This window comes from Phaethon aethereus, assembly GCF_964289735.1.
Source record: "Phaethon aethereus genome assembly, chromosome: 2".
NCBI lineage: Eukaryota > Metazoa > Chordata > Aves > Phaethontiformes > Phaethontidae > Phaethon > Phaethon aethereus.
Genome location: NC_138582.1, coordinates 43,814,476 through 43,826,928, shown reverse-complemented (window position 1 = coordinate 43,826,928; position 12,453 = coordinate 43,814,476). Strand labels below are relative to the sequence as shown.

At 39.1% G+C, this 12,453-nt stretch overlaps 1 protein-coding gene across 1 annotated transcript; it reads right to left on the bottom strand.

The window, feature by feature from the left end:
- Positions 1 to 2,090: 2,090 nt before the first annotated feature.
- On the bottom strand, positions 2,091 to 11,906 carry LOC309417769 (epidermal retinol dehydrogenase 2-like). The gene is made up of 6 exons (XM_082015314.1): positions 11,489 to 11,906; positions 7,431 to 7,562; positions 5,943 to 6,042; positions 4,120 to 4,264; positions 3,033 to 3,155; positions 2,091 to 2,529 (listed from the first exon to the last, which is right to left on the bottom strand). The coding sequence occupies exons 1-6, from the start codon at positions 11,816 to 11,818 to the stop codon at positions 2,436 to 2,438; spliced, it is 924 nt and encodes a 307-aa protein (XP_081871440.1). The 5' UTR covers positions 11,819 to 11,906; the 3' UTR covers positions 2,091 to 2,435.
- Between the last annotated feature and the right edge of the window lie 547 nt (positions 11,907 to 12,453).

Below are 12,453 nucleotides of genomic sequence, written 5' to 3'. Positions count from 1 at the left end.
AAGGAGAGCCCTTACAACATGCTCTTTGGCTGCAAATATTTCATCCTGACATACTAGATTTTTAACGATGGCTAGTCCACCAAATCTTAATGTCACTAACTTCCACTTCAAATGGGAGCCTCATTTTACAAAGCATTTTAAAATGTATGTCTTTCACCTCATGAGCCCTGTTCGTACGCTCTGCAGCACACGCAATGAAATTATGTCTTAAGCATGTTCAGGCCCATAATACATTCACAAATATAATGTCATGCCAATTTGTATAGTCTCCTATAACCGTACGTAAAAACAATCATAGATCTAAAGCCAAATTGCAACATTCGTGTGGAATAAGGGAATCCCAATATTCAACATATTTGTTTGCAATTGAGAAAGGATCGTTATTTGCAGGGAGCAATTTAGACTTTGTTCCTGGCTCATTAGTAGGAAGAAATGCATATTTCAATTACTGATCTCCTAGAGAGTTTTTCAAAATAAACCTTGCTTTCCAAAGAGACAAACTTCAGGTATCTTTCTCCTCCTCTCAGCTGAATTTTTCCCAATAATATCTACAGGGCACATTAAAGAATTTACTGAATGTATGTGTCCTTTGAAAACACTGGGATTTCAAAACACAGGTTTTTAATGGGAATGTGCACTCTTATAGGCATCTGTAGCTGGAGGGGAGGTTGTAAGTATGGGGTTAGTTAAATACAATAGAAATATGGTGACAAGTGTGGGCAATAGATGACCGTTCAAGGCTCTGTAATTCCTTACAGTGGAGTTTTATAAACTATGCTTTGTAGATTTCCTACTCTGGTGTGCAATTTATTTATTTTTAAATTAAGCAAATTGTGAATGTTTTATGTTAGCATTCTCTGAAAATTTTAATGAGGATTGATTTATATCAATTAGGTATCAGTACATACTTTTGCATAACTAATCTTTGAAGTTCTGCTCTTGGGGAGTTTTTTCCTTTAGGACTTTTAGGTTGTAATTTCATTTAGAGCCAGTTGAAGGAGATGGGTGTGACTTCTCTCCAAATATAAAAACAGATTTCGCCCAAGAGTTGTCCAAGAATACATGAGGTATTCCTCCTGTCTGTATTTCTTTTGCCATGATTTACAGCAGAGCCGTGTTTCACACTAACAAATAGGCTGCTTTCAGTCTCTGAATGCAATACAGTGCATGCAAAGTTGTTGCTTGGTCACTTAACATAATACCTATGTAATTTTAAATTTTAATGATTTTTCAAAAATAACTCGGAAAATTGCCAAAGATTTCTTGCACAGATTCCTCACAATACTCTTAAGTAAATTTCTTAGTAGTTTTACTACGTTCACGGAAACTTAAAAGAACAGTGTGGACCAGTTTGCAAGTTCAGATTCAGCTGCTGACTTCAGGGACCTAACCTGGGGCACAAAACCTTGAACCCAATTATCTGGCCGCAGCAGGGTGCTTCAAAGCCACAAAGGTGCCTATAGGGTCAGAGAAGGGAGTCAAGATGCCTATGGACTTCACCAGTGTTCAACATGCAGCTGCCTACAGCAGACGCTCACCGCAGAGCCCATGTCTATCAACTCTGACTCTACTGTTGTAGGAGCATTTTATAAAATACATAGAGACAGTTAAATGACAATTAAATACAGAAATTACACAAGTCATTTCTATAATGGACTTTTTCCTGACTGCTTCCTCTGGTTGAGGGGCTTCATCGTCTTTCCTTTCTGAGTAGGCACAGGATTTTTTGCCACCACTACAGTTTTACAAATGTTCTTTATAAGCCACAGCCTTTGATAAATGATCCAGTATCAGCCTGTAGCCATGGATTACAACTGAGGCACGCACATCCCCTAGAACTCTGTTTGGAAAAGCGTGCTGTGACTAACAAGGAGCACGGTAAGCGGCACAGCGCTGCACACACTTTTTCTGCGCTCACTGCAGTTCACTCTTCTTCAGGACACAGGCTCGCTGCGCTGCTCACCAGCCAGAGCACATCATAGAATCACAGAAATCCCACAGTGCCCTTCTTCATGTCAGCTTTGTGTGAACTGCAGTGCTGTTTTGGCCCTGCAAGGGAAACATGTTAAACACTTTGTGTTTTTTTTTTTTTCCCTTTCTGCGTGAACAGTAGTGTGTTTTTCCCGTGCTTTGAGATTTTGCTCAGAAATTGAGAATTCTGAGTATGAAATGAAGTCAAATGTCCCTGCCTGGTGTTACTGACTTTTATTGAGAGCTCAGATAAAAGCAGCATGACATCATAAAATAAGAGAGCAGGTTGTGGCTAAAAAATCAGTGATTAAAAGACAGTTATGAAGAATTAAATTGCATGCTGACTAATGTCAAATATCATAAAAGAAGCAAATTTCCTGTCAAAGAATAAACATGATTGAAAATTGATTTTTACTGAAAAATTTCAATTAGATGGCACTTGAGGTCTTCAGAATATTTTGGTTTCAATCCTTTTTCTTCTGACCAAAGGCTTTATCCAAGCTGTTGACGATCTTAAGGCAAGTTTCGAAAAGTAGCACCATTTTTCTAGGAATGAGACTGATGAGACAAACACTGAGTTAGCTTTATATTTTTTTTAGAAAAATGCATTCTATAAATAAAGAAATTATAATTTTGTTCTATGCACTCTATACTTCTAATGTCTGGCAATAACAGATTTGTGCTCCCTTGTTATAAATGGGGGAAATTAATGACAAACCAAGCCATTTTGTGAAATCCCAGCCAGAGGTGGAGGCAGTTACTGGAAGCAGCCAGTTCTGGTCCAGGCATTACTCCCAGTGTACCATCCCAGGAAAATTTTTGAAATTTCTATAGCTAACTATAGCTTAAGACATACCTTAGAGACAGAAGGGGCCAGGGGAATGCTATTCACCTAGACTATTAAAAATTAAAACCACTGCTTCTTCATAATTGCGTACATATAACTGGATTGACTGCAGGAATACTAACTGAAGGACTGTTTTTACTAAACTTTCCTGCTGATTTTGCAGGCATATGGCAAAGGAAAGACGGCAATGCTAGAAGACGAGTCACATTCTTACGTTTTGAAAGCAAGAAAGCATAAAGTCGGAGGCATGAATAGATAAAACTTTTCCTTTTGAATTGCATCCATGATCTTGCTGGCTACATACTCTCTATCATAAACAGGAAGGAAAAGGTGGTTTCTGGTGAAAGAAGAAACAAAGCATTATGAAATTACAAAACTTTACTTTTAAGATGTATTCTAACACAGAAGTAATTTAATTAAATAATTTAAGAATGTTCCCCCATCCCTTCAAGTAGTCTTGAAAAGGAGTCTCCAGTCCTCTTTGTTCCTTCCATCGTCAAAATAAATTGAAAATACTTTGGTGATATTGTGCATTTTAATGACTAATGAGTAACTTTTTGCACAGGCCCTGCTCAGACTCTAATGAGGTTAATGCCCACAGTGATTGCAGCATTGAAAACTTCCCAGCTAATCCATAGTATGTGCTGTTCTATGCATAAGAGTTCCGCCCTCCGCACACCTCCTCCTTTTCTACTGTAGATGTTGAAGTGACTGCTGAATAGACCAGGACCAGGCCCATTTCCAGCCAGGAGAAAGGCTGTGCTCTGCATAATATATGCTACTACAGGATGGTGAATGGTGCAAGCAGGAACAGAGCACTGAAAAACCAAGACTAGTACTGCACTAGTGCAATGGCTAATTCGGTGTCTGTCACCACAACCATACAGCCACCCACCAGATACTACCACCACAGCTATTCTCACTCAGACAAGCAGAGCGTAATGACAGGTCACTACCCTGAAAGCCATAATGTAATCACAGTGACAAAATTACTTGGGGCAGAGAACCTAAGCAGTGCCCATTCTACTGACAAATAAGGTTGCCTTAAATACTGCTGTGCAGTTCTAACTGTTCCTTGACTGCGAGGTTATTATGCAGTCCCTGTTGCACGTAAGTTATTAACTGTACGCAAGACTTGGATTTCTTATGTCAAGAGACACAGCTGTATATGCCAATAGGGCAAAAATACTGAATTGAAAAGAAAATCAACCCTATAATAGCTAGAGACTGAATATGGCATATCTAGTGAGTAGTGATTATTTTTTGCATATGAAATAGTACACAATCTAAGTTTTACTTACTGGGTTTGAAAACCTTTAGCTAATTCAGTATTAATAAAATAAGGGCAAATGACTGTGGTTTTAATGCCTTGTTTTCCTGCATGATACAGTTCTGAATCTAAGGCTTCCATCATTCCAATGACTGCATACTTACTTCCAGCATAATCTGAAAAATGAAGAAAGAAGAAATATCCAAAATATGTCAATAGCACCACAGTAAGTGTTATATACAGAATTTAATGTTTTGTAATACTATTTAAGCCCTGATATTACTTAGTTATATAATTAGCAGCCTTGTAATTAGTATTTTAACTAAATGTGCATGTTGGTGATGCTAACTCTGAATGGCTCTTCCCATGACTGATGCAGTGTTGTCTAAGGATACGATCAATCCTTTCCAGAGGAGGTTTTTTTCAGTGCATTATAGACAGATATAGGAAGATGAGCTTATTCAACATTTTACATTTATTTCCAGATACTCATACACAAGCCAGGCATTCTGTCAGTTCAGATTGTCTTCACCCTTTAATATCACAGCTTAGATTTCAGTAAGAACTATTTCTAGTGGTAAAATCTAAATACCCTACTTATATATGCTGCTTCAACATATTACTACTTCTGATTTGTCCTGCAACTACAATACCATTTTGTTTGCCTGGGAAGACTGAATCTTGCCCGATTTTTATTTTTTGATGAACGTAAGGAACTCCATCCTTCAAGGTAATCATAATTTTCCCTCACAAGGCCCCGTGCAACCCAATCTAAGTTGGGCCTGCTTTTATTTGGGGGTATGGTCCAAATGACCTTGAGAGATTCCTTCCAACCTAAAGTATTCTACAATTTTGCAGATGTAAGTAAGTACCGTATTTTAATATAGGAATTTACATGCGGTTTACTAAGGCTTTTTCAAATGCATGTGAAAATAGTTGTTAGACGCAACAAAATCCGATTTTACTAAAAGAGTAACTTCAATGAGAGTTTGTTATTCTCCAGGGATTCACCCAGAGTGGATGATGGAACCGTACAACCTAAAAATGCATAGCTAAGGTGTAAAAAGTTATAATGCATGGACGGGCAGGTCCACTCTCATAAGCCTTACAGTTAAATGATGAAAGTTGGGTGTGACCTATTATCAATACCAAATCTGACCCAGTGATAACAGGTGGCAAATAAACACTACAGTAACACCATCAATCAACAGAAGAGACAAGAGATACTTATTACACTGATGTTCACATTCTCATAGGGTGACCTAAGAGATACGATCAGGATGTCAGAGAGGCTTGAGGAGAGAGACTGAGCAGCAGACCCAGGCTGATGAAACAGTCAGGACCACAGCAGACAGCTCTCCTGAAGGAAACAGCTGAGAATATGGAGCTGTTAAATAGCTTAAAACATACTTCATTCAAATTCATTTTATGAAAAGTCTCCCAAAATGCCTTATGGACCTGAAAGCCTTGTTCCAATTAAATGTATAGTTCCAGGCATAACCCACATATGTCTCAAGACTCTGAACATTCATCTGCAGAAAACCTGGCATGTGAAAGTGTTAGACAACGTGTTTGCAGGGCTCCCTCCCACGGCACACATATGAGCTGTGTCTTATCTCTGTGGAGATAAGACAGGCTGCAGTCAGACAGTAAAACCTGCAGTGAGCTCCCTGTGCCACTCAGGCAACATGCCACCAGCATCCTCTTCAATACACCACCATCTTTTGTATCTGCAGGCTCTTCCTGAGTATTTAATATGTCAGTTTAAACTGCTTAAGACAAGCATTTATGAGATCTCCAAGAAAAGTTATTAGCATGTAGATCTAATTTGTAACGGCAGTTGACGATACTAACCTGACATTCTGTAGACTCCCAACAATCCTGCTGCACTGGCTACACTAACCAGATGTCCACGGTTACAGGTCATCATGGCTGGAAGAAACGCCTTGCAAGTCTAAGAGATATACAAAAAAACCCCTTTATAACTAGACATGCCAAAAATGTTGCATTCCAAATTAAGCTTTACAACCTGATTTGCTTTCTGAGGCTTCAATATATAAGAAGCCCAACTCATCTTCTCTCTCTGAAAGAATTTTTAAATGAGAGACAGAATTTCCTTGAATGACTGCCCTCTCTGAAGATCTGTCATCATGAAAATTGTGTTATTAAAAGCAGCAAAGCTTGTATTTTCTCTGCCTCCTGGCTCCTCACAATTTGCCAAAGATTTGGTACACAAGGGGGAGCTAGAAGTCAACACATCAAGGGGAGTTCAGTCGTCTATGGGCCCTGTTTGTTACAACCCTAACTGCCTGACAACGCCGGGCCCCCCACACCACCACTGTGGGTGATATTAATTATATAAGGAGGATGATAGTGTTTTATGAGGGGGAAGAGAAGAAAAAATACCAAGAGCAGAAACAAATGTTTTTAAATCGCTGAGATGTGCTGCAATGTCTATTTGACCTCAAATGTGTGTGCCTAGTACATGTTTTGTTGGTTGAGGGCCCACAGTCACTGTCCTCCTGCCTTATGCCTCTTCAGACCTGCTAGGAAGAACACCTCCCTCTGCCTCAAGGCAGAAGAATTGGAAGAATGAAGCTCTGTGGTCTGGGAAGTGATTAGAGGACTTCTATCTGCAGTGATTTTCTGGTGAGAAATGCCATTTAGAGGGGGATTTGCAATGCTACATTTTTCCCTGATGCAGGCTCCTCACTCAGGTATATAAACAACCCTTGCAAGAGAGGACAAGAGTAACACTCCCTCACAACAAAATCTCCTAAAGGTCAACTGAGACCCCAAATAACAGCAAAATCCTTCAGGAGTGTGGAAAAAAAAAAAAGCAAACATAATACATACCATCTAGATTAGTTCTCTATGTACATAAAGCATATGATGACTAGGAATGAAAGCACAACCTGAAGACTGACACCAACATGTGCAGCATGGTTTTGCCTCCCTGAATGCTACAAGTCTATTAGACAAAGCTCTCTGATGCCAGCAAACATCAGGAGCAGCAAAGTCACGTACCATCATGTCAGCACTAACTTCAGCTACAGCTGTTACAGATAGAGCATGTTTCACGACATGGTTGCATAAACTTTGGGTTTTCCAGAGTGCCTGGGCAGGTTTGTGCTAACATTACTGAGACACAGTGGGCACACGGTCAATTTGGTGTGTCTCCAATTACAGGATGATTAAAAAAAAATGTACCTTTCCCCATTCAAGGCCCTTCCCATCCCTATTCCAAATTGGGTTCCCCAGGTAGGTGCCACCATGGTGATCTTCACACTAAAATACTTGCCTGTACCTTTCGGTCACTCAGGAGAGAAAAAAATACATTACCCAGACTTGAGAGAGGAAGTTGACTCTTAAAGTCTTTTCAAAGTCTGTATCTGGAATGTCACAGAACTTTTTCCCAAGCAGTATGCCAGCATTGTTGATTAGAATAGTAACATCCCCAACTTCTTTTCTAACCTGAGTAAAAAAAGGATAAATAGAAAGCTTTAGAAGGTGTCCTTGCCTCTTGCACTTCACTTATGAAAAAGTTTAGTGATATTTGCAATTACTTATATCTTTACTGGAAACGTTAAGTATGTAAGAACTGTTGTACTGCATCAGATCAAAGGTCCATCCAGTCCCATAGCCCTTGTCTCATGGTGGAAGGCAGTAAAAAAAGGATCAGGATTGTAAGGCCTCCTCCAGTGTACGCCTCAGCTTTTCACGCTCTGCAGCTTAGGATCCTCTTGAGACAGATAAGGTATTTATACCTTTGTATTTAATACATCCCGATGATTTTTTTCCCCCCCAAGAAATTGTCTAATTGCTTCCTGAATTCCAGAATACTTTTGGTTTCCACAGGAACCTAAAGTACTGAGCTACAAAGCTTTAGTGTGCACTGTGAGCATACTTTAACTGCAATCTGAACATTTCTTGTCCCCTATTTCTGGTATTGTGAGAATTCACATTCCTCAGTCGAGCCTGTTCAGCCCTTTTTCCAGATGATTTCTACTGAACAGGAAAGAATTCAGCGCAGATGCCTGTGGGGATAGCAATCCTCTGAGTACAGAAGCACGTACCATGAAACAGATAGATAATATCCCTTGAAGAAAAGGCCAAAATCACCATTAAGCCCACTTGGGTTTGCTATAAAAAGATATTATTCCATGATTTGGTGGATTTATATCAAAGCAAATGGTCAAGACTTACAGTGTTAAGAATCAGGCTCACTGCAGAGATTTCTGTGCTTAGAGGCAAACAATTATTTTGTGTCTCAAAAATTATAGAATGACTACAAAAACATAAAATCCCAGATATGCTGCTGTCTGGCAATTTGGAAGTAGGTACTCAGATCTGATGCCCCAACATGTGACCTTGCTTTGCCTCTCTCAGGGAACCTTAACATTCAAGTCAAGACTCGTTTGATACTCCTCCAGCTGTGTCAGGCTTGCTCCTTGTCACAGACCAGCAGGGCTCAGATACTAGCATCCTTCCATCTGCACAAATGAATGCAAATCTAGACACTGCTGAGTATGACAGGAATACCCAGCTCTTCCTTTGTGGGATGTGTCTGTACTTTCTCCCTACTCATACCTTTTAACTACTAACATCATATATGACTCCATATGATGATCGTCTTTTCCTTTGCATGACAACAGAGCTTCCCCAATGGAAGCATTTTATTTAATCCAGCTTCGTTTGACCTGTTAAATCACCACCCCAAAAAATGTGAGAAGCCTGACTTCCATTTACAAAAAATCAAGCTGATTATTCTTCATTGTGTATTTCTTTGTCTACTAACGCTTCTCTTTATTATCATTTCTACTAATTTTCTGTAAGACAGGTTTGTAGTTTCTTTGTGTTCTCTCCAGAGCTCTTTAAAATTGGCATATTTGCTACTCTTTGTTCCTTAGAATCGTAGAATGGTTTGGATTGGAAGGACAACCTTGGACACCTGTTATAGCAGAACACCCCCCACGCATTTCTGGTTCACCAGATCCATATCTGATTTCCTTCTGAATTCCCAGGTGGACACTGCCTGATCAGTGTCACTTCACCAGTTTATTCTAAAACCTCTGTTATGGACTTCGATGATCTGATTTGCTTCCTAGAAATAAAGCTTCCACTATGGGCAAATACCTAGGTTTTTCTGCAGTGAACATCCCAAACAAAAGCAATTAATTTAACTTTTCTGCTATTGCTTTATCTTCTGTGTCCAAGCTCAAGACTTTTTTCATATTACCAATCAAAAAGTTGCAGGTATTTCCAAGAGTAGAGGAGGCTCCTGGCTGAAAAACTCTTGCTCTAAAAAAATTTTGGGCTCCTACATGACTGTTCAATTCATGCAAATACCTGCAAAGATATTGGTAGAGTTAACAGTAATTTAACACCTTAACACCAAGTCCTGAATTTGAAATGGCTCTTTTGAGTTTCTGCTTGTAGGTCAGTCTGTGCACTTCAGAATACTCTTTGCTGATACGGGCACAGCAAATTCTGCAGGCTGGAGCCCTGCGGCCGATTCAGTTAATGTGTTTGGAGATTCAGAATTACTTCAGTGCTCAGAACAAACATTTTGAGACTCTGTTAAACTAAGAACAAACAAATCATTTCAAAATGTTCAGCATCAACAGGAAAGTCTAACAGAAAAATAACTTACAAAAGCTTAAACTAATTGTTTTGGTGCGTGACTTTGCAAGAAGCAGATAGCATTTATGGGAATAGGGACTTAATGCTAATTTAAAATGTTATTTTTTACAGACATTTGATCTTGGTAAATTCTAAAGTGAGTTTTTTTCTTGCAAAAAGAGATTCTAGAGAAATTTCCATTTGATTTATAGTATCATTGTAAAAAAAGATCATTTGAAGTACTGACCACAAGTTGCTCAGACTGATTTTTCATCTTGCTGGGAAGTGATAACAGATATTAAGGTTGGAGAGATTACTAGGATTCCTACTCCAAAATTGCAGGAGTCATAATCGATGTCATAACACAGCGAGGATGACATCACCTCTACAGCCCAAGTAATTGGCAAAGATTGCTCTCCTTGAACACTACCTATTGGGTCAGCACAGGCCAGAACACTCAACAACTTGCTCATCTCTGCGGACATACTGTTATAATACAATATATCCCTGCCTGCAGCATCCAAGTAATGCTATGATACTAGTTGTGGTTCTTAACATCTACCACCAATGGCCCCACATGGAATTTTTTTCTGTGCACTGTTGGTTGGCGGTGCCCCAAACGCTGCTTACAAGTAGGGGAAAAATAACACCTTGCTGACTGGAAGCATGAGAATTGCAGTTCCAGATACTGAATCCAACCTACCCTTTAGAAGTACTTTTCAAACATTTCTTGAGGAAAAATACTTATTTCATAGCCATGTTCAGAAAGAATTAATCTGTTTTGGTTACAATTGAAAGCAACAACCACAAAACAAAGAGCCTCTCCTGACTCATAGAAAATTAATGTTACATTTCAAGGCTATTCCAAAACAATCTATCAACATTCACATGTCATGAAATATTTTAGCTAATTTCTCTGATGTATGCCTTCAGGCACAGACTGTCAAAGATGAGACTTGAGAACCATGCATAGAAATACATATACTGAGAATTTAACAGAAAAAGAATTTATCCTTGAATAAAATGGCAGAGTGGCTAACTCAATTATAAATGAGGTTATGCTGGGAAATATTTTCAGGCAGTATGTAGTTTAAGGACAAGTAAAAATTAATAATGTTAATTTAATGTCCAATTTCTGGACTCTGATAATAATTTTAAAGAAGTCATAGTTTACAAAGCATAGCTCAGCACAGCAGAAGAGTCTCTGTAAGTCACTCCACTTACAGTGGAGTCCTTCTCTACCTTACTTTCCAGCTGGATTGACCAAAAAATAAACTGAAGCTGAATTATCAATTTGACTAGAGACCAGCCATGTCCTGATAATATTTCTGAAACCATTACACCTCACACCACCCTTACAGAACTACAGTTTTCTAAACAAATGGACAAAGAAAAGGAACCCCCTTCCTTACAATTTCCACTGGGTTTTAATTTTTTTTTTAATTTCTTGATATCTTAAAGAAATTTTAAAGCCTAAACAAGCTAATACATGGAGCTAACTTCTGATATATGTTTTACCATACTGTTAATCTGAAAGAAGCTACCCTCTCACAACAAAGACTGGAAATGGATAAATCTTGATAGAAGAGATTAAATCCAGCTACTTTATTGCGAACATAGTTTAAGTTCCATCTAGAAGCTACCTGTCGAAAAGTCATATTCATACTTCCCTTTAGTGAATCATACAGTTTCTAAAAAAAATGTCAGTAGCATATACTATTAAAAAGAAGAAATCAGATGCAAGAAGCCAAATCAGAAGCCAAGAAGCTGTATCTTACCTTGTCTGCCTGTTTGTAGACCTCCTCCCTATTGCTGCAGTCACAGTGGTAGGCAAACACTCGCCTAGCTCCATTTTTTTGGGCTAATCTGCTTGTTTCTTTGTTACTTTCATCATCGATGTCCCAAAGAACCAAGGTTGCTCCCAAAGGAGCAAAATTTAAGGCAATCTGCCTTCCAATCCCATTTGCAGAGCCAGTAATAAGCACTATTTCCCCAGCAAAAGTTTTTTTGCGTGAAGGAAATAGGAATAAGGTTAAATTCTCAAACAATAAAAAAAATAATAATTTCAGGAACTGTAGTATCTTCAGGATGCTTCTGAAGTTGAACATGATTTCTCAGGCACAAACACCGCTCTTCTGTTACACAAATCCAGAAATAAAATATGTTACTGGCCCTTCAAAACACTGAGATACTGACTAAAAAAAAAAGAGGTTGGCTCTCAAACAGCTCTTTCTTTCACATTGTTCTTTTTGTGCAGGTGCAAAATACATTACTCAAGACTTGTTTTGTGAAAGCTGCTGGCTTCTTACCAGTAGGATTAAAGCAACGATCTTCTGCTAGATCATACACACCTGCTGTTTCATTCCAGAGTCCTCGGCTTCCACCCTGGTTTTTAAAAAGGCTTAGTAACATACATTTTAGACATGTACATGGTGGCAATGCCTATCGGAGTGCTTTGTTTTCACGGCCAGGTGTTATTAGACGAACAAAAAAGGTACTGAAGACACTGGCGTGATATCAACCTTAGAAAGGAAGGCATCCTCCTTCGCAGAAAATGTGATCCGAAACGTGTTTCGGAAAGCGAGGCGATAGGAACCCACCCACGCCCTGTGTATTTTCCAGTGCCGTGGGGCTGCCATCACCCAGCATATTTTCATTTGTGAGCAAATGACCGGCCACACGGAAGACCAAGGCCCTGTGCGCTACGAACCCGGGTTTCTACCCTGCCTTTCGGCCATACCAT

What these genes read in the sequence shown, in the direction of transcription:
- LOC309417769 (XM_082015314.1), bottom strand. Translation starts at nt 11,818, where the DNA reads ATGTTCAACTTCAGAAGCATCCTGAAGATACTACAGTTCCTGAAATTA. An exon ending in ACTTCCTCTCTCAAGTCTGG is followed by an intron (nt 6,043 to 7,430) that starts GTAATGTATTTT and finishes TATATCTCTTAG; the next exon opens with ACTTGCAAGGCGTTTCTTCC. An exon ending in GGGAGTCTACAGAATGTCAG is followed by an intron (nt 4,265 to 5,942) that starts GTTAGTATCGTC and finishes TTCATTTTTCAG; the next exon opens with ATTATGCTGGAAGTAAGTAT.